Source organism: Mobula birostris, chromosome 16 (assembly GCF_030028105.1).
Source record: "Mobula birostris isolate sMobBir1 chromosome 16, sMobBir1.hap1, whole genome shotgun sequence".
NCBI lineage: Eukaryota > Metazoa > Chordata > Chondrichthyes > Myliobatiformes > Myliobatidae > Mobula > Mobula birostris.
In genome coordinates this window covers 8,593,138-8,611,862 of record NC_092385.1, presented here as the reverse complement: position 1 = coordinate 8,611,862, position 18,725 = coordinate 8,593,138, and the positions used below count along the sequence as shown (strand labels likewise).

The window sequence follows — 18,725 nt, the reverse complement described above, 5'->3', positions numbered from 1 at the left end:
TCAAGGGACAGAGTTTAAGAGTCGTGAGGTAATGATGCAGCTCTATAAAACTCTGGTTCGGCCACACTTGGAGTACTGTGTTCAGTTCTGGTCGCCTCACTATAGGAAGGATATGGAAGCATTGGAAAGGGTACAGAGGAGATTTACCAGGATGCTGACTGGTTTAGAGAGTATGGATTATGATCAGAGATTAAGGGAGCTAGGGCTTTACTCTTTGGAGAGAAGGAGGATGAGAGGAGACATGATAGAGGTGTACAAGATATTAAGAGGAATAGATAGAGTGGATAGCCAGCGCCTCTTCCCCAGGGTACCACTGCTCAAAACAAGAGGGCATGGCTTTAAGGTAAGGGGTGGGAAGTTCAAGGGGGATATTAGAGGAAGGTTTTTTACTCAGAGAGTGGTTGGTGCGTGGAATGCACTGCCTGAGTCAGTGGTGGAGGCAGATACACTTGTGAAGTTTAAGAGACTACTAGACAGGTATATGGAGTTATTTAAGGTGGGGGGGTTATATGGGAGGCAGGGTTTGAGGGTCGGCACAACAATGTGGGCCGAAGAGCCTGTACTGTGCTGTACTATTCTATGTTCTATGTTCTAATACAAGAAATGGTTAATACAAAGGGGTGTAATTTTAAGGTGATTGGAGGGAAGTATAGGGAGGAATGTCAGAGGTATGTTATTTACACTGAGAGCAGTCCATGACTGAAACGTGCTACCAGGGTTGGTGGTAGATGCAGATGCGTTAATGACATTTAAGAGTCTCTGAGATAGGCACCGGGATGAAAGAAAAGTGAAGGGATATGTGGCAAGGAAGCATTAGATTGATCTTGAAGTAGGTTAAAGGGTTGGCACAACATCATGGGCTGAAGGGCCTGTACTGTGCTATAATATTCTATATTCTCAGTTCCATGTTTTAATGTCTAATCTGGGATGGTTGAGCAAGCTTGGGCTTTTCTCTTTGGTGCACAGAAGTGTGAGGTGACTTGATGAGGTGTACAAGATGATAAGATTCAAGACTACCAGCTTGCTTTTCCCAGGCCGGAAAGTCTAATACAAGGGGGCATAATTTTAAGGTGATTGGAAAAAAATATAGTGGGGGGGGATGTCAGAGGTAGATTGTTTTACAGAGAATGGCAAGCGAGTGAAATGCGCTACTGGGGGTGGTGGTAGAGGCAGACATATTAGGGGCATTTTAGGCCCTCTTAGATACATGGACGATAGAAAGATGGAGGGCTATGTAGGAGGAAAGATTTAGATTGGTCTGTGAGTAGGTTATAAGGTCAGCACAACATCATGTACTGTGAAGTAGTGTTCTAAGTTCTATGGAATAAGGAGTAGGAATTCTTTATTCAGGGATGGTCTGTGAGAAGTTCTGGAGCCTGTGTAGAGGCTTTCAACACCCCACCCCCCACACACTTTATTGGTTGGGTCAGGAGAGAAGGTTGGTCACCTTCCAATGTGACCCTGACCTTGACCCTTCTTGCTGTGGTGTCTTCCACTTCATGTTCTACTTGGTGTAGTATGTGTCACTGGCTATTGTTCCTCAGAAAAACTTTTTCCTCTAGGGGAAAAATGAGACTGCATATTGGGTTGGATCATCTTTCACTCTATGTAGGTACTGATGAAGCAACCTTTTATTGATGTAGCTTCGGGCTTTGGGTTTTGAATGATTGGAGGGAAAAAAAAATAGGAAGGGCTGGTAAACCTTTTGAGCTCTCTGGAATGATGGCCCGGAGCCATGGCTGCTGCTTTTAAGAAGCTCGGATTATTGTTTGGTGTGCGGTGGGTGCTGGTTGTGTCTCAGGCCGACATTGTACCAAAGGAAATGCGAAACGCATAAACCAGCGGAGGCTGCACATCAGCCACTGCGCGCATCCTTGCCAGGTGTACGGTTGCAGGAGAGAGGTGTGCATTTTAAATGAACACTCGCACTGCCTTTTCATGTTCCAAGTTCGTAAACTGCCACAGGAAACTCTGGGTGATGTAATGCTCACTCGTAAAACAAGAAGTCATCCTGGCATGTCTGAGCAGTGTGAAAATAGCCTGCAATTTATTGGTGTTGGCTTGAACTGCGAACAGAACAGTACAGAACCTATGACCCTCAATATTGTGTTGACTTTAAACCTAATTCAAAGTTCAAAGTAAATTTATTATCAAATTACATACATGTACAACCCTGAGATTCATTTTCTTATGGGCGTGCTCAATAAATCTATAGAATAATACCTATAAGAGAAACAGTGAAAGACTGCCCAGCTAGGGAGTTCAGCCAGAGTGCAAAGACAACAAACTGCAAATGCAAAAGGAAGATAATAATGAATAAATAAGTATTGAGAACATGAGATGAGATGAGGAGAGAGTGGTGAATCTGTGAAATTTGATGCCATGGGCAGTTGTGGGGGCCGTCAATGAGTATATTTAAGGCAGAAGTTGATAGATTCTTGATTAGTCAGGGCATGAAGAAGGCAGGAGATTGGGGCTGAGAGGGAAAATGGATCAGCCATGGTGAAATGGTGGAGTAGACTTGATGAGCCAAATGGCCCAATTCTGCTCCTATGTCTTACTGTCTAACATGACAATTCACAATGACCAATTAACCCACTAACCCATACATCTTTGGACTGTGGGAGGAAACTGGAACACCCGGTGGGAAACTACATGGTCGCGGGAAGCACGTACAAACTCCTTACAGATGGCGCTGGATTTGAACTCCAAGCTCTGATGCCCCAAGCTGTAACAGAGTAAAGCTTACTGCCACACTACCGTGGCACAATTGCAAATATCTAATCAGCCAATCATGTGGCAGCAATTCAATGCATAAAAACATGCAGACATGGTCAAGAGGTTCAGTTGTTGTTCAGACCAAACATCACAATGGGGATCAAATGTGATCTAACTGACTTTGACCGTGTAATAATTGTTGGTGCCATATGGGGTGGTTTGAGTATCTCAGAAACTGCTGATCTCCTGGGATTTTCATGCACAACAGTTTCTAGAGTTAAAACATAGAAACATAGAAAGCCTACAGCACAATACAGGCCCTTTGGCCCACAATGCTGTGCTGAACATGTACTTACATTAGAAATTACCTAGTGTTACCCATAGCCCTCTATTTTTTTAAACTTCATGTACCTACCCAGAACCTCTTAAAAGACCCTATTGTATCCACCCCCACCAGAGTCGCCGGCACTCACCACTCTGCATACAAAACCTACCCCTGACATCCCCTCTGTACCTACTTCCAAGCACCTTAAAACTGTGCCCTCTCGTGTTAGCCATTTCAGCCCTGGAAAAAAGCCTCTGACTATCCACATGATCAATGCCTCTCATTACCTTATACACCTCTATCAAGTCACCTCTCATCCTCCGTCACCCCAAGGAGAAAAGGTCAAGTTCACTCAACTTATTCTCGTAAGGCATGCTCCCCAATCCAGGCAACATCCTTGTAAATCTCCTCTACACCCTTTCTATAGTTTCCACATCCTTCCTGTAGTGAGGTGATCAGAACTGAGCACAGTACTCCAAATGGGGTCTGACCAGGGTCCTATACAGCTCTTGATTCTTGAACTCAATCCTACTGTTGATGAAGGCCAATGCACTGTCTGCCTTCTTAACCACAGAGTCAACCTGCGCAGCAGCTTTGGGTGTCCTATGGACTCGGACCCCAAGATCCCTCTGATCCTCCACACTGCCAAGAGACTTACCATTAATACAATATTCTGCCATCATATTTGACCTACCAAAATGAACCACCTCACACTTATCTGTGTTGAATTCTATCTGCCACTTCTCAGCCCAGTTTTGCATCCCATCAATGTCCCACTGTAACCTCTGACAGCCCTCCACACCATCCACAACACCCCCAAACCCCTAGTTTACAGAGAATGGTGCAAAAGACAAAAAAAAAATTCAGTGAGCAGCAGTTCTGTGGGTAAAAAAAAAGGCTTGTTAATGAGAGAGGTCAGAGAAGACTGACAGGAAGGCAACAGTACAGAAGAGCATCTTTGAATGCACGACAGATCAAACCTTGAAGTGGACGGGCAACAGTAGCAGAAGACCATATATCCCACCGCTGCCTCTAAGGAGTTTGTACGTTCTCCCCGCGACCACATGGGTTTCCTTTGTGTGCTCTGGTTTCCTCTCACAGTCCAAAGGCTTACCGATTGGTAGGTTATTTGGTCATTGTAAATTGTCCCATGATTAGACTAGGATTAAATTGGGGGATTGCTGGTGGCACAGCTTGAAGGGCCGGAAGGGCCAATTCCACACTGTATCTCAATAAATAAATAAAGACACAAACTTGCACTGGATGGCCACTTTATTAGGTACAGGATGTACCTAATAATGTGTCCTCTGAGTGTATATAAAAACATTGGTCAGAGTTTCTGCACAAAATGGGGGAGGAATTCAACAGTACGGGCAGTACACACAGAGAGAATAAACCATTGACATTTTGGTTCGAGATCTATTCTTGATGAAGGGTCTCGGTCCGAAATGTCAACTGTTTATTCCTCTCCATAGATGCCGCCTGACCTGCTGAATTCCTCCACCATTTCATGTGTATGTTATTCTGGACTTGCAGCACCTGCAGAATCTCTTGTGTTCATGGTAAGGGTTTCTACAGGTATATAAAAAGGAAGAGAGTAGGTGATGGCAGACAATCTTCCTGAAAGGATGAGACGGGGAAATTTCCGATGGGAATTAGAGACATGGCATAAATTCTAAATATTAATTTTGGATTGGTCCTCATGGTAGTGGATTTGGGTTCAATTTCAATATTCAAGAGAAACTTGGATAGGTACCAGGCAGGAGGAATGTGGAGGGCTATTATCCAGGTGCAGGTCGATAGGATTAGGAAAATTAATAGTTTGGCATGGACTAGATGGGCCGAAGGACATGTTTCTGTGCTGTTCTATGACTAAGACACTAATAATAGATGACCAAGGAGCTGTAGGACAGTAGGTGAAGGATTAAATGCCACAACTTTCTCATGACCTGGTTTCAAGTCTTAATTCACAGAGCCATTTAGTCACTAGTGTGTTACGCCAAGCTATCCTGCCCCTCCTTCCAACCCAACACCTTTCCTTTACACTCTCTGAGCCTACATGACCATTAATGCCTTTCAATGCTATTCTTGCGTTGACTTGCTTTCCTCCTTATCTTGCTAGGTTGACAATTTGGTCGCTGTCCCTAAAAGTGTAAAATTTTTGGTATTTTTTTAGGAAAATCTAGTATTTTGTCACAATTCATGAATTACATTGTAAGCTGCTATCAGGTCTTCTCTCAGCCTCAGACGTTCCATTGAAAACAACCTAAATTTGCCCTGCCTCTTCTTACAACTCATACCCTCCCTAATCCAGGCAGAATCCTGGCAAACCTTTTCTGAACTCTTTTCAAAGCCTCCTTGTCCTTCCAGTGAAGGGCAACCAGAATTCAATGTTCAAAATAAATTGTATTATTAAAGTACGTATATGTCACCATATACAATCCTGAGATACATTTTCTTGAGGGAATACTCAACAAATCTATTGAATATAACCAATAACAGATCAATGAAAGATTGCATCCTTTTGAACATTCAACTGGAGTGCAGAAGACAACAAACTGTGCAAATAAAAAAAATATTAATAATAAATAAATAAGCAATAAATATCAAGAACATCACATGAAGAGTCCTTGAAAGTGAGTCCATTGGTTGTGAGAGCATTTCAATGTTGGGGCAAGTGAAGTTGAGGGAAGTTAACCCCTTTGGTTCAAGGGCCTGATGATTGAGGGGTAATAACTGTTCCTGAACCTGGTGGGTACAGCGCACTTTACTCCAGATGTGGCCAAACCAAAGTTTTATTTTCCATTGTTGTAGGATTTCAAACGGTAGGTTACCAATATTTATTTTACTTTTTTGAAGTGCTTCCTGGTGTTGAGGTGCTCTCCCTGGGGGCTGCAGATGAATCTGATGAGGACTTAGGGAGATTGTGTTGGTGGTGTCAAATCACAGATCTGAGTTGAAGTTTATTGTGGTTTGCTGAAAGCCATAACTTTGTGGGACAGATTCTGAAATTAAGAAAGGAAATATTTTGTAAACAATAATATAATTTAGTATGGAATTAAAGCTTTATTGTGGTTGACCTGTTTTGAAACATGAAAGGGTAGATATTTCAAAGTCCAAAGTAGGCATATTATCAAAGTACATATATGTCACCATATACAAACCTGAGATTTGTTTTCTTGTAGACATCCTCAGTAAATCCAAGAAGCACAATAGAATCAACGAAAACCCATGCGGATGGAGAAACAATCAATGTGCAAAAGACAACAAACTTTTTGCATTTGCAGTTTGCTGTCTTCTGCACTCTGGTTGAACACCCGATTGGGCAGTCTTGTATTGATCCTGTTATGGTTATTATTCTATAGGTTTATTGCATATGCCCTCAAGAAAATTAATCTCAGGATGATATATTGCGACATGTACTCTGATAAAAAATATTTACTTTGAACTTTGAAACTGTGCACAAGAAAAAAAAGAAATAATAATAATAAATAAATAAGCAATAAATTTCAAGTTCATGAGATGAGTCCTTGAACGTGAGTCCATAAGTTGTGGGAACAAACCAGTGAGGAGACAAGTGAAGTTGAGTGAAGTTATCTCCACTGGTTCAAGAACCTGATGGCTAACGGGAAATAACAGTTCCTGAACCTAGTGGTGAGGGTGTTGACGCCCCTGTACCTTCTTCCTGGTGGCAGCAGTAGGAAGGGAGCATGGTCTAGGTCGTGGGAGTCCTTGACAGATGCTGCTTTCCTGCGATAGTGCTCTTGGCGTTGTCTCTGATCATAAAAGCTGTTCAGGCATTACGAATTCAGAATCAGAATCAGTTTTGTTATCACTGGCATGCGTTGTTGTTTTGAAGCAGTAGTCACAGTGGAAAACTTTAAAAATTGCTCTAAGTTACAAAAATAAATAAATAGAATCAGAATTAGGTTTAATATTACTGGCATATGTCGTGAAATTTGTTGTCTTTGTTGTTTTGAAATAACGCAAAATCTCCAGAAATCTGACAGAGGGGATGAAGCTGTTCCTGAGTCATTGTGTATGTGCCTTCAGTCTCCTGTACCTCCTCCCTGATGGTAGCAATGAGAAGAGCACATGTCCTGGATGGTGGGGGTCCTTAACGATGAGTGCTGCCTTCTTGGAGCACCGCCTCTTGAAAATATCCTTAATGGTTATGGAATTACTTAGTGATAGCGTGTGGAGTAGGCCCTCCCAGTCCTTTGGCCCAGGCTGTCTCAGCAACCCCAGAACCTTGATTTTACCCGAGCCTAATCAAGGGAACGTGGCCAAGTGGTTAAGGCATTCGACTAGCAATCTGAAGGTCGTGAGTTTGAGCCCCAGCCGAGGCAACGTGTTGTGTCCTTGAGCAAGGCACTTAATCACACATTGCTCTGCGACGACACCGGTGCCAAGCTGTATGGTTCCTAATGCCCTTCCCTTGGACAACATCGGTGTCGTGGAGAGGGGAGACTTGCAGCATGGGCAACTGCCAGTCTTCCATACAACCTTGCCCAGGCCTGCGCCCTGGAGAGCGAAGACTTTCCAGGCACAGATCCATGGTCTCGCAAGACTAACGGATGCCTTTACTTCATTCAAGGGAAAATTTACGATGACATAGTAACCTACCTGGTTGTGTGGAAGGAAACTGGCGCACCCGGGGAAAACCCATGCATTCCACGGGCAGGACTTCTAGAGTCTCTTTACAGAATGGTGCTGGAATTAAACTCTGAACTCTGGAATGCCCTGATCTGTAGTGGCACTGCACCAACTGCCATGGTACCATGGCGTCCAGGGTGGGGAATGATATGCCCATGATGGAACTAGCTGAGTAGACCACCCTCTGCAGCCTCTCTCAGACCTGTGTATCGGGCTTCCATACGAGCCGGTGATGCAAACAGGCAGGACACTCTCCACTGTACATCTGTACAAGTTAGTAAAACTTTCTGGTGACATATGAAATCTCCTCAGTTCTTTTTTTTAGATTATGAAGACACGCAGTCCTCTTTTATTGTCATTTAGTAATGCATGCATTAAGAAATGATACAATATTTCCTCCGGTGTGATATCACAAAACACAGGACAGACCAAGACTGAAAAAAACTAACAAAACTACATAATTATAACATATAGTTACAACAGTGCAACAATACCATAACTTGATGAAGAAGTCCATGAGCACAGTAAAAGTTCAAGGTCTCTCAAATGTCCCACATCTCAGGCAGACGGGAGAAGGAAGAAAAACTCTCCCTGCCATACCTGACCACGGTCCGACTCTGAGTCATCTGAAAACTTTGAGCTCTGATCAGCTCTCTGTCACCGAGTACTGAACGCCATCTCTATCCGAACGATTCGACCTCCTTCTTGGTCGCTAACAGCAGGCAAGGCCGGGGATTTTGAAGCCTACCCTCCGAAAGATTCCCGACCGCGCAGTAATGGCAGCAGCGAACGAGCGTTTCAGAAATTTCTCCAGATGTTCCTCTGTGCTTTCACGTCCATTCTCCATCAAATCAGAATTGTCCATGGCCCCTATTTAACAGACACAATATTATTTTTCATCGGAGGGCTGCGCACTGTTCTACTTTCTCCTGACACAGGGTTCCATTGAAGATCATTGTTTGATGGAACCAAATTTTGGAAGTAGGATAAACTGTGCAGCCACGGCCCTCCTCCTTCTGCCTATCAGATGTCCTCACCTAGATCCACCTATCACCTGTCAGCTCTTGCCCTACCCCTTCCCTTCACCTCTTTGCATTGGCCATCTCCCCAAATCCAGATCAACTTGAAATGTCAACCATCCCCTTCCCTCCTCCAAAGCTGATCCTGACCTGCTGCATTCTTCCGGCGGTTTGTCATTTTTTTGCTTGCTTTCTTTCTCAGTTCTGAGGAAGCATCTAAGGTCTGAAACGTTAACTGTTTCTTTTTCTGCAGGTGCTGTCTAACCTGCTAAGTTTTTCCAGCATTATCTGTTTTCATATCACATTGTCAAAGCCCATATGGTTCACTAACGCTCCTCAAGGAAAGAAGTCTGGCCAATCTTGTCTGCTTGGCTTACATGTGGCTCCAGACCAACCAATATGGTTGACACACTTGCCCAGGGGCAACCAAGGATGGATGATAAATGCTGGTGTAACTCTCAGTTCAGCTAGCGGCTTAATCTAGGGGAAGACAGCCCTTGGCCCGGCCAAACTTAAGAAATTTGGTTTGGGTGGATGCTGCATGATGTGTTCCCCTGTTACAAATCAGTACCATGAAATAACAAACAGTGCACAATATGCGATTAAACAATTGAGCTTTATAATTCTTAATTTGGCTATGTGGTTAGTAAAGAAACAAAAAAAAAGGGCCCATTCTCATGAAACAGTCTAATACGCAACATTGCAGCTCACGGTTCCATCCATGTGTTCCCTTTTCAACCTCCTCCGAGCGTAGCCGACCCTCGGACCCTCACTCCATGTCCACTCCGTCCAGTGATCTACCAACTCTCTCCATTCGTGTCTTCTCTCCTCATCTCTCCCCGACAAAAGACTGCGAAATCCCTGCTCCCAGACCCACAAGAAAGATCAACATCCCTCTCATTGGATAACCCACATTCCAAAGCCCTGTTATCTCTAGTCATAACCCAAACATTGCTGCTACAGAGAAGCCATTACCTCAGCAGTGAAACATTACAGCGAGGCCATTACATTAGCAGTGAAACCTTACAGCGCGTTACACTGGTGTCAGTAGTGATGAATCAGAACAAAAATACTCCTGCTCTGATTTGCTTGTGCAGCCTTCAGGACATTTACTTTATAATTAGATTTTATTTCAAAGGGAACAACAGATGTGGCGATAAAAGGAAAATCTTCGAGCCTATACTAAAAGGTGAAACTTGTGCAAGACATTGAAAATGTTTTTATCTCAGCTGTTGGTAGAAGCCTGAACATTCACTAAGGTACTCATGGATAAATATTTTAAAAAGAGATAAATATTAGCTTTATTTCTCACATATACATTGAAACATCAAAACAGACCGTAAAATGCATTGCTTGCTTTCAACTCAAATCAGCGAGGAATATACTGGGCATCCCACAAGTGTCACCACTCTTCCAGCGTGCCCACAATTCACTAACCCTCACCGTATGTTTCTGAATGCAGTAGGAAGCCAGAGCACCAGAAGGAAACTCACATGGTCACGGGGAAAATGTACAAACTCCTTACAGACAGTGGCAGAGATCAAACCTTGATCAGCATGCTTGCTGTGTTCTGATTTCGGCCGGAATCGAATCAGATTTCAGCAAGCGAAGCGGCACTTAATTACGAGTCGACTCAAAATTTGGCACGCCTAATTAACATGTCAGTGCTGGGGCTGACAGAACTGGAAAAAAGTCCATTAATCTGGGAAAAAGAACTAGAAAGAGATGTTGCCAGGATTCAAGTGACTGAGTTGTGGAGAAAAACTGAGCAGGTTGTGATCATTTTTCATAAACATAAAAACTTCTGCAGATGCTGGAAATCCAAAACAACACCCACAAAACATTGGACGAACTCTCACAACACGCTGGAGGAACTCAGCAGGTTAGGCAGCATCTGTGGAAAAGATCAGTCAACGTTTCGGGCCGAAACCCTTCGTCAGGACTGTAGAGGGAAGGGGCAGAGGCCCTATAAAGAAGGTGGGGGGAGGGTGGGAACCCCTTGGTATGAACATAGAATTCTCTAACTTCCGGTAATTCTCTCCCCCTCCCTTCCTCTATCCCTATGTCACTCTGCCCCCTCCCCCAGCTGCCTATCACCTCCCTCATGGTTCTGCCTCCTTCTACTACCCATTGTGTTTTCCCCTATTCCTTCTTCACCTTTCCTGCCTATCACCTCCCTGCTTCCCCTCCCCTACCCCTTTATCTTTCCCCTAACTGGTTTTTCACCTGGAACCTACCAGCCTTCTTCTTCCCACCCTCCCTCCACCTTCTTTATAGAAGGGCCTCTGCCCCTTCCCCCTACAGTCCTGACGAAGGGTTCCGGCTCGAAACGTCAACCGATCTTTTCCACGGATGCTGCCCGACCTGCTGAGTTCCTCCAGCGTGCTGTGAGTGTTGCTTTGACCCCAGCACCTGCAGAGTATTTTGTGTATTGGAGGAACTCAGCAGGTCAGGCAGTACCTGTGAAAAATGAACAAACAGTCGATGTTTTGGGCTGAGACCCTTCTTCAGGATTCATTGCAGCAGGGGAGAGTGAGGGGTGATCTTACAGAGGTGCACAAAATCCTGAGGGGTATAGATAGGGTGAATACACACAAACATATTTTCCAGGGGTGGGGGATCAGGAACTGGAGGGCATAGGTATAAGATTTTTTGCATTTGCCCAGTTTGTTGTCTTCTGAACCCTGGTTGAGTGTCTTAGCTGGGCAGTCTTCCATTGATTCTGTTATAGTTATTCATCTATAGATTTGTTAAGTATTCTCACAAGAAAATGACTCTCAGCTTTGTATATGCAATTTGTATGTGGCTTGTACTTTGTACAAGGTACTATATATATATAGTACCTTGAATATAAGAAATACTTTGAACTTTGAAAAGATTAGAGGGGAAAGATTTCATCGAAATCTGAGGAGCAACTTTTTTAAATGCAGGGGTTGGTTTGCATCTGGATTGATCTGCAGAGAGATGTGGTAGAGGCAAGTACATTAACAACATTCAGAAGTTACTTGGACAGTACGTAACCCCTTAGTTAAAGACAGTGGTCCATGGCATAAAACAAGGGCAGGAACCCTTGGTTAAGAGGGTTATGGTCCAAACACAAGCAAATGGGACCTAGCTTAGGTGGAAATCTTGTTTAGCATGGATTAGTTTGGATCAAGGGCCTTTTCCCATGTTGTATAATATACTGGGTGGTATGGTAACCAGTAGTCAGTGCATTGCTCCACAGTGACTGATCACTGATTGCAGCTCAATTCCCACCACTGTCTTTAAGGAGCTCTTTCGTTCTCCAGCCCTTTACCTGTCCTACTCACCTGGCTTCACCTATCACCTTATAGCTATCCTCCTTCCCCTTCCCCTACCTACACGGGTGACTACATGGGTTTCCCCTGGGTGATCCCGTTTCCTCTCACATTCCAAAGGACATATGGTTAGGGTTAGGGTTAGGGTTAGGGTTAGTGAGTAGTGGGCATGCCATGTTGGTGCCAGAAGCATGGCGACACTTGTGGGCTGCCCCCAGCACGATCTCGAACTGCCTTGGTCATTGACGCAAAGCGGCGCATTTCGCTGTATGTTTCGATGTACATGTGACGTATAAGGTGAATCTTTAAGACTCTGTGAAGAGAAAGTCAGAGATAATCTTTCAGACCTCCGCAGACACTGCCTCGTCTGCTGTCTACTTCCGTCACTTCATGTTTTCTTACAAATTCCCATCATCTTCAGTATTTTGGTTTTAAAATAAAAGCTGACAGCACAGTAGATTTAAGACTCCAATAATGCAGCAGATTTAGGGATTTGGTGGTTCTGGGTTTTGGATTTTCAGGGTTTTTGGAAGTTATCCCAATATTAACAGCCCGACACACATATAATTCACATTTCTCGGTGTTGTACAGTGTTATAATATTAAACACGAGAAAGCCTGCCAATGCTGGAAATCCAAAGCAACAGCAACAAAGTGCAGGAAGAATGCAGCAGGTCAGGCAGCATCTATGGATATGAATAAACAGTCAATATTTTGAGCCGAGAGCCGCCTTCAGCACTGAAAAAGAAAGGGGAAGACACTATGTTAAAAAGAGGAGGCTATGGACTGACATGTCAAAGCATTATTAGAATAAACTTCCCTGTGAACCCAGTAAGTTTTAAAGGAACACAGAGAACAAAATCCCGGTCAGATTAAAGAGCGCGTGGGAACCATTGTCGCGATGAAGGGCAGCAAGCTTCGCCTAGTGTGCTGGGTCCTTTTACCAAAGTGCATGACCGTACACTTCCCTACACTGTGTGCCATCTGCCACTTTGCCCATTCTCTTGATCAAAGTCCTCCTGCAGACTTCCTATACAGAGGTAAAATAGATTTAGTTCACCCTAAGATGAAGTTGGATGTCCGTTGACGATTCTTCCACCTCTGCTTTCAGGAGATGCAGATAGCCAGCTGAAAGAGAAGGCCTTGAGTGCGAACACAGCCTCCTTCACTCTTGAGGACCTGCTGCCAAATACTGAATACATCATCACCATTCAACCCATACACCCAGGCAACAGAACACTGCCGTTCCCCATCACTGCAACGACATGTGAGTACCTCTGAGACGCAGCCACCATGACCCGGGGAATGCCCAGTAAGCATTGCTGAGACTCCAACAAAGGGCGACTTTGTACTCCTGAAGGCAATTCGGGGGCTGGCTTGTTAATTAATCAGAGGAGATTAAAATAAAACGGACACTGTTTTTTGTGCTTTTAGTGGCTCTGAAACCAGTACAAGCACTAACCGTTCAGAATGTGACTCCCCAGAGTGCGAAGATCAGGTGGAGAGGAGTGAGAGGAGCTACAGGTTACCTACTGAAGTGGGGACCGTCTGCAGGTGAGAACGTCTGACTAGGCGCAGGCATCCGAAGAGATTGGGTTACGAGGACATAGTGATTATCTGGTAAAACCAGCATTAATCAAACGCACAGCTCTACCAGAGGTAATTTAACCAGTCACTCTCCCAATCACACTCCAAATCCTCAACACCACCACAGGGTTCAGTATCACCTCTGGACAATGGAGAAGTCCTTATCTCCCTGGGAGCTAGAACTTCAAACAACAAAGCATAGCAATCCTCAGCGATTTGTGTTCCTGACGTTATAACCAGCCTGGCTGGGCCCATGAAGACTTGCCCAAAATAAACTCATCTTACTGGGCTAGCGATTCCAAGATTATTACCATTTATGCAATGAGCTCTCATTTTGGTGAAATGTTACTGCATGTCGTTTAACAGCAGATAAATTTCTACTCCACTTTGCTTGACATTTCTCTTTCTGTCTCTTTTCAGGAAGAGATGTTCTGACAGTCACCCTCGATCCTTCCACCGAATCTTACCAAATCCAAGGTCTGCTGCCAAACACTGATTACACGGTAACCATCGCTGCGCTATATGGGAGAACAGAAGGACCTTCTGCCAGTACTAGAATGAAAACAGGTACCAGTTGCACCTGAAGGTTAAGACTGCATCAGCCACAAGCACAGCAGCTGATATTTGTGTGTTCCAGGTGTTTCCAGCTCTGACTGGCCATCTCCATATCAACCTCCTTTGCTATTACACCTTTCCTTGCAATTCTCTCCCTCCCATTATCATCACCATCATCAGGTGCCGTGCCCAGTTTGAGCTTTGACTGCCATGGCCCACACACTCCTGTTTCGGGTCAAGTGGATCAATTCATTGGTATTCATTTCCAGTTCTCTGGCTGCTGTCTCCATCATCATTTGTCTTTGTCTTCCCCTTGCTTTCTTCCCTTCAATCTTTCTCTCCCTCCTAGCCACTCAAAAAGCAAAGTGGCTTTTCATGAGCAAGAGAAAGTCTGCAGATGCTGGAAATCCAAGCAGCTCACACAAAATGCTGGAGGAACTCAGTAGGCCAGGCAGCATCTATGGAAAAAAGTACAGTCCTGCTGAAGGGTCTCAGCCGGAAACGTCGACTGTACTTTTTCCCAGAGATGCTGCCTGGCCTGCTGAGTTCCGCCAGCATTTTATTTTGTGACTTTTCATTAGTAAGGATTTTTGACAGTCAAAAATTATGTCTTTCCATCTCAGAATCATATTTATTAAAACTGAAATATGTCATGAAGTTTGTTGCTTTGTGACAGCAGTGCAGCGTAATACATAATAAATAATTACTTTAAGGGAGGAAGAGAGGGAAATGGGGATGAGAGAGAGAGGTGTGAGAGAGCAAAAGGGAGAGATGGAGAGGGAGAGGGGGGAGATGGAGATAAGAGAGAGGAATAGCAAGGTAGTGTTCATGAGCCATTCAGAAATCTGACTGCAGAAAGGAAGAAGCTGTTCCTAAAACATTGAGTGTGGGTCATCTGACTCCTGTACCACCTCCTTCTTAATAGTAATGAGAGGAGAGCATGTCCCAGATAGTGAGGGTCCGTAGTGATGGGTGTTACCTTCTTGGGGCACCACCTGTTGAAGATGACCTTGAAGGTGGGGAGGGTGGTGGCTGTGATGGACTGGCTGAGTCTACAGCCTTCTGCAGCCTCTTGTGATCCTGTGCATTGGAGCTTCCATTCCAGGCGGAGATGCAACCAGGCAGAATGCTGTCCACCGTACTTCACTTTTGTGCCAGTGATCGAGGAAGCAATTGTTTTTTGTTTGAAGGTGCATCTGTTTTGTTAGTGCCTCTATGATTTTTCACCCTGGCTGCTGATAAACTTGAGGATTAGTCTTCAGTTTCTGTAAACTCCTGACTGATCCAGGACGGCTGGTTACTCTGCTAAACACTTCTCACTTCATACCGAGGCCCAGGATGTGGGTTCCAACTCGGAAGTAATGGATGGCCTTTAAATACTTCAGTTCAGATACGTTCCTGTCTGGGAAGAGGATTGCAAGATTAGAGCCAGGACTCCCTGGAGGGACAAGTGGAGAGGTAAATAGAATTTTTTTTGAAAAATGAAGGCCTGGCAGAGTTTACAATTCTCTGAAGTTTTTCCTCATTCCATACCAGTCAGTGATGCAACCAGAAGGAATGCTCTCTGTACATCTGTAGGAATCACTGTGTGAGTATCTTCCCCCAGACTACGGAGTGATTGAAGTTAGCCCACAACCACCACCTTCTCGGGCAATGAGAACGCAGCACGGTAGTGTAATGGTTAGCACACCGCTTTACAGTACAGGCGACCAGCGTTCAATTTCCGCCACTGCCTGTAAGGAGTTTGTACCTTCTCCCCGTGATCGTGTGGGTTTCCTCCGGGTGCTCCAGTTTCCTCCCACAGTCCAAAGATGTACTGGTTAGTAGGTTAATTAGTCATTGTAAATTGTCCTGTGACCAGGCTAGGATAAAATCAGGGGTTGCTGGGCGATGTGGCTCGAAGGGCCGGATGGGCCTGTTCGCTCTGTGTCTCAATGAATAAATAACACTGGACTTGACTGCAACTCCCACACCCTGTCCAATGCATAAACCAAAACACACAATTCATCAACATCAAAATGTTTCTTGACCTCCGGGGCAATTCATTTCCTTTCAAAGTAACCGCAGGAGCTTTGTACTTTTATTGCACATGAATCTTTATTTAGAGGTAGCTGTGTTGCCAAAACGACATTAGTTTGGAGCATAATAAAGGATAATAAACTGCAGATTAAAGACCAGGAAATGCAAAAAGCCTCCGTTTCTTTGGCTTTGGTATTCAGTACAAGAGGAAACAATTAGAGAGACACTGACAATGACTGGGCAGCTTACCCACTGATGAGAGAAAGGCTAATGGAACAACGAGAACTTTGGAAAACTGCAGGATGAAGATGATGAACACAAGAGATGCTGGAAATCCAGAGCAGCACACAGAAGCGAAATATAACAGCTAGTTGAGTGGTGTCACAGCGACAACCTTGCACTCATTGTCAGTAAGACCAAGGAACTGATTGCGGACTTGAGGAAGGATAAGATGAGGGATCCAAAGTGGAGAGAGTGAGCAGTTTCAAGTTCCTGGGTGTCAATATCTCCGAGGACCTATCCTGAACCCAACATATCAATGCATCTACAAAGAAGTAATATTTCATTTGGAGTTTGAGATGATTTGGTATGTCACCAAAAACACTCAAATTTCTCGCAATATACCGTGGAGAGCATTCTAACTGGCTACATTATTGTCTGGTAGGCCGAGTGGGGGGGGGAGGGGGTGGGTACTGCACAAAATCGAAATTAGCTGCAGAGAGTAGTAAACTTAGTCCAGGACATCTTCAAGGAGTGATGCCTCAAAAAGGCAGCATCCATCATCAAAGACCCTCAACACCTAGCTCATGTCTTGTTCTCCTTGTTACCATCGTCGTGGTGGCTATCCCTCGAGGCCGAGGATGATGGTCTTTGTTCTGAAGAAGTGGCCCACAGAGCGAAGACGCCTGTGTGTGTATTTGTTTAATGTGTACTTGATGTTGCACTCCAAGAAGCACACGACACTTCACAAATCAACCAACTGATTCCAATGGCATGGAAACCACGACAATTGGAGCTGATGGATTTGTTGCAGCCTTCATCCGCCTTCACAGCCATTGAGTTTGAAGTAACTTCGTCCGCCTGTTCCACCGTTGAGGTCTTGGTTGGATTGTTCTTTGTCAGGGACCTCACCCTCGACCTTACCGCCATGGGTGACTCTACCAGGAGCATAGCTCCAAATGGCATCGCTCTCGGGATCTCAGGACCACACAAGCTTCTCCACCACGACAAGGTGACAATCCACGGAGATTGTTACCATCAGGGAGGAGGTACAACAGCCTGAAGGCACACCTCAATGATTCAGGAACAGCTTCTTCCCCTCTGTCATCTGATTTCTGAATGGAAATTGAACCCATGAACACTACCTCACTACCATTTTTATTTCTATTTATTTCACTACTTATTTAATGTAACTATTATGTATATATATTTACTGTAATTCACAGTTTTCCCTCTATTATTATGTATTGCATTGTACTGCTGCCGCAAAGTCAGTGAATCTCACCACGTGCTATATGCTGGTGACATTAAACCTGATTCTGATAGTGGTTAAAATGCTGGAGGAACTCAGCAGGTCAATGTGTTTGGGAATGAGATATATGGGGGACAGGAGCCTGAAGACACAGACTCAACAATTCAGGAACAGTGTCTCCCTCTCTGCTATCAGATTTCTAAAGGGCCCACTATCTATCTATTGATTGATTAAAACTTAAAAGTTTTTTTATGTCTTGCCCTATACTGCTGCCACAAAACAACAGATTTCATGGTATATAGGTCCATTATTCCTAGAAAGTGTTGTCGTAGGTAGACAGGGTCCTAAAGAGAGCTTTTGGCACATTGGTTTTCGTAGACAAAAGTATTGAGTACAGGAGTTGAGATTTATATTGGAGTTCTACAAAATGTTGTTGATGCTTAATTTGAAGTATTGTGTGCAGTTCTGGTCTCCTACTTAGACCATAAGACCATAAGATATAGGAGCAGAAGTAGGCCATTCAGCCCTTCGAGTCTGCTCTGCCATTCAATCATGGGCTGATCCAGTTCTTCCAGTCATCTCCTGCCTCCTCCCCATACCCTTTGATGCCCTGGCTAATCAAGAACCTATCTATCTCTGCCTTAAATACAGCCAATGACTTGGCCTCCACAGTCACTCATGGTAACAAATTCCACAGATTTACCACCCTCTGACTAAAATAATTTCTTTGCATCTCAGTTCTAAAAAGATATCATTCAATCCTGAAGTCATGCCCTCTTGTCCTAGAATCCCCTACCATGGGAAATAACTTTGCCATATCTAATCTGTTCAGGCCTTTTAACATTCAGAATATTTCTATGAGATCCCCCTTCATTCTCCTGAATTCCAGGGAATATAGTCCAAGAGCTGCTAGATGTTCCTCATATGGTACCCTTTTTGTTCCTGAAATCATTCTCATGAATCTTCCCTGAACCCTCTCCAATATCAATATATCCTTTCTAAAATAAGGAGCCCAAAACTGCACACAATACTCCAAGTGTGGTCTCATGAATGCCTTATAAAGCCTCAACATCACAT

At 44.2% G+C, this 18,725-nt stretch overlaps 1 protein-coding gene across 1 annotated transcript in view; it reads left to right on the top strand.

The window, feature by feature from the left end:
* The window catches only part of col7a1l (collagen type VII alpha 1-like), a 363,635-nt gene that overhangs the window by 86,114 nt on the left and 258,796 nt on the right, over nt 1-18,725 (top strand). Inside the window, exons 10-12 of the mRNA XM_072281015.1 lie at nt 13,128-13,283; nt 13,451-13,570; nt 14,024-14,170. Coding sequence (XP_072137116.1) covers nt 13,128-13,283; nt 13,451-13,570; nt 14,024-14,170 — 423 coding nt within the window. The remainder of the gene's footprint in view (nt 1-13,127; nt 13,284-13,450; nt 13,571-14,023; nt 14,171-18,725) is intronic.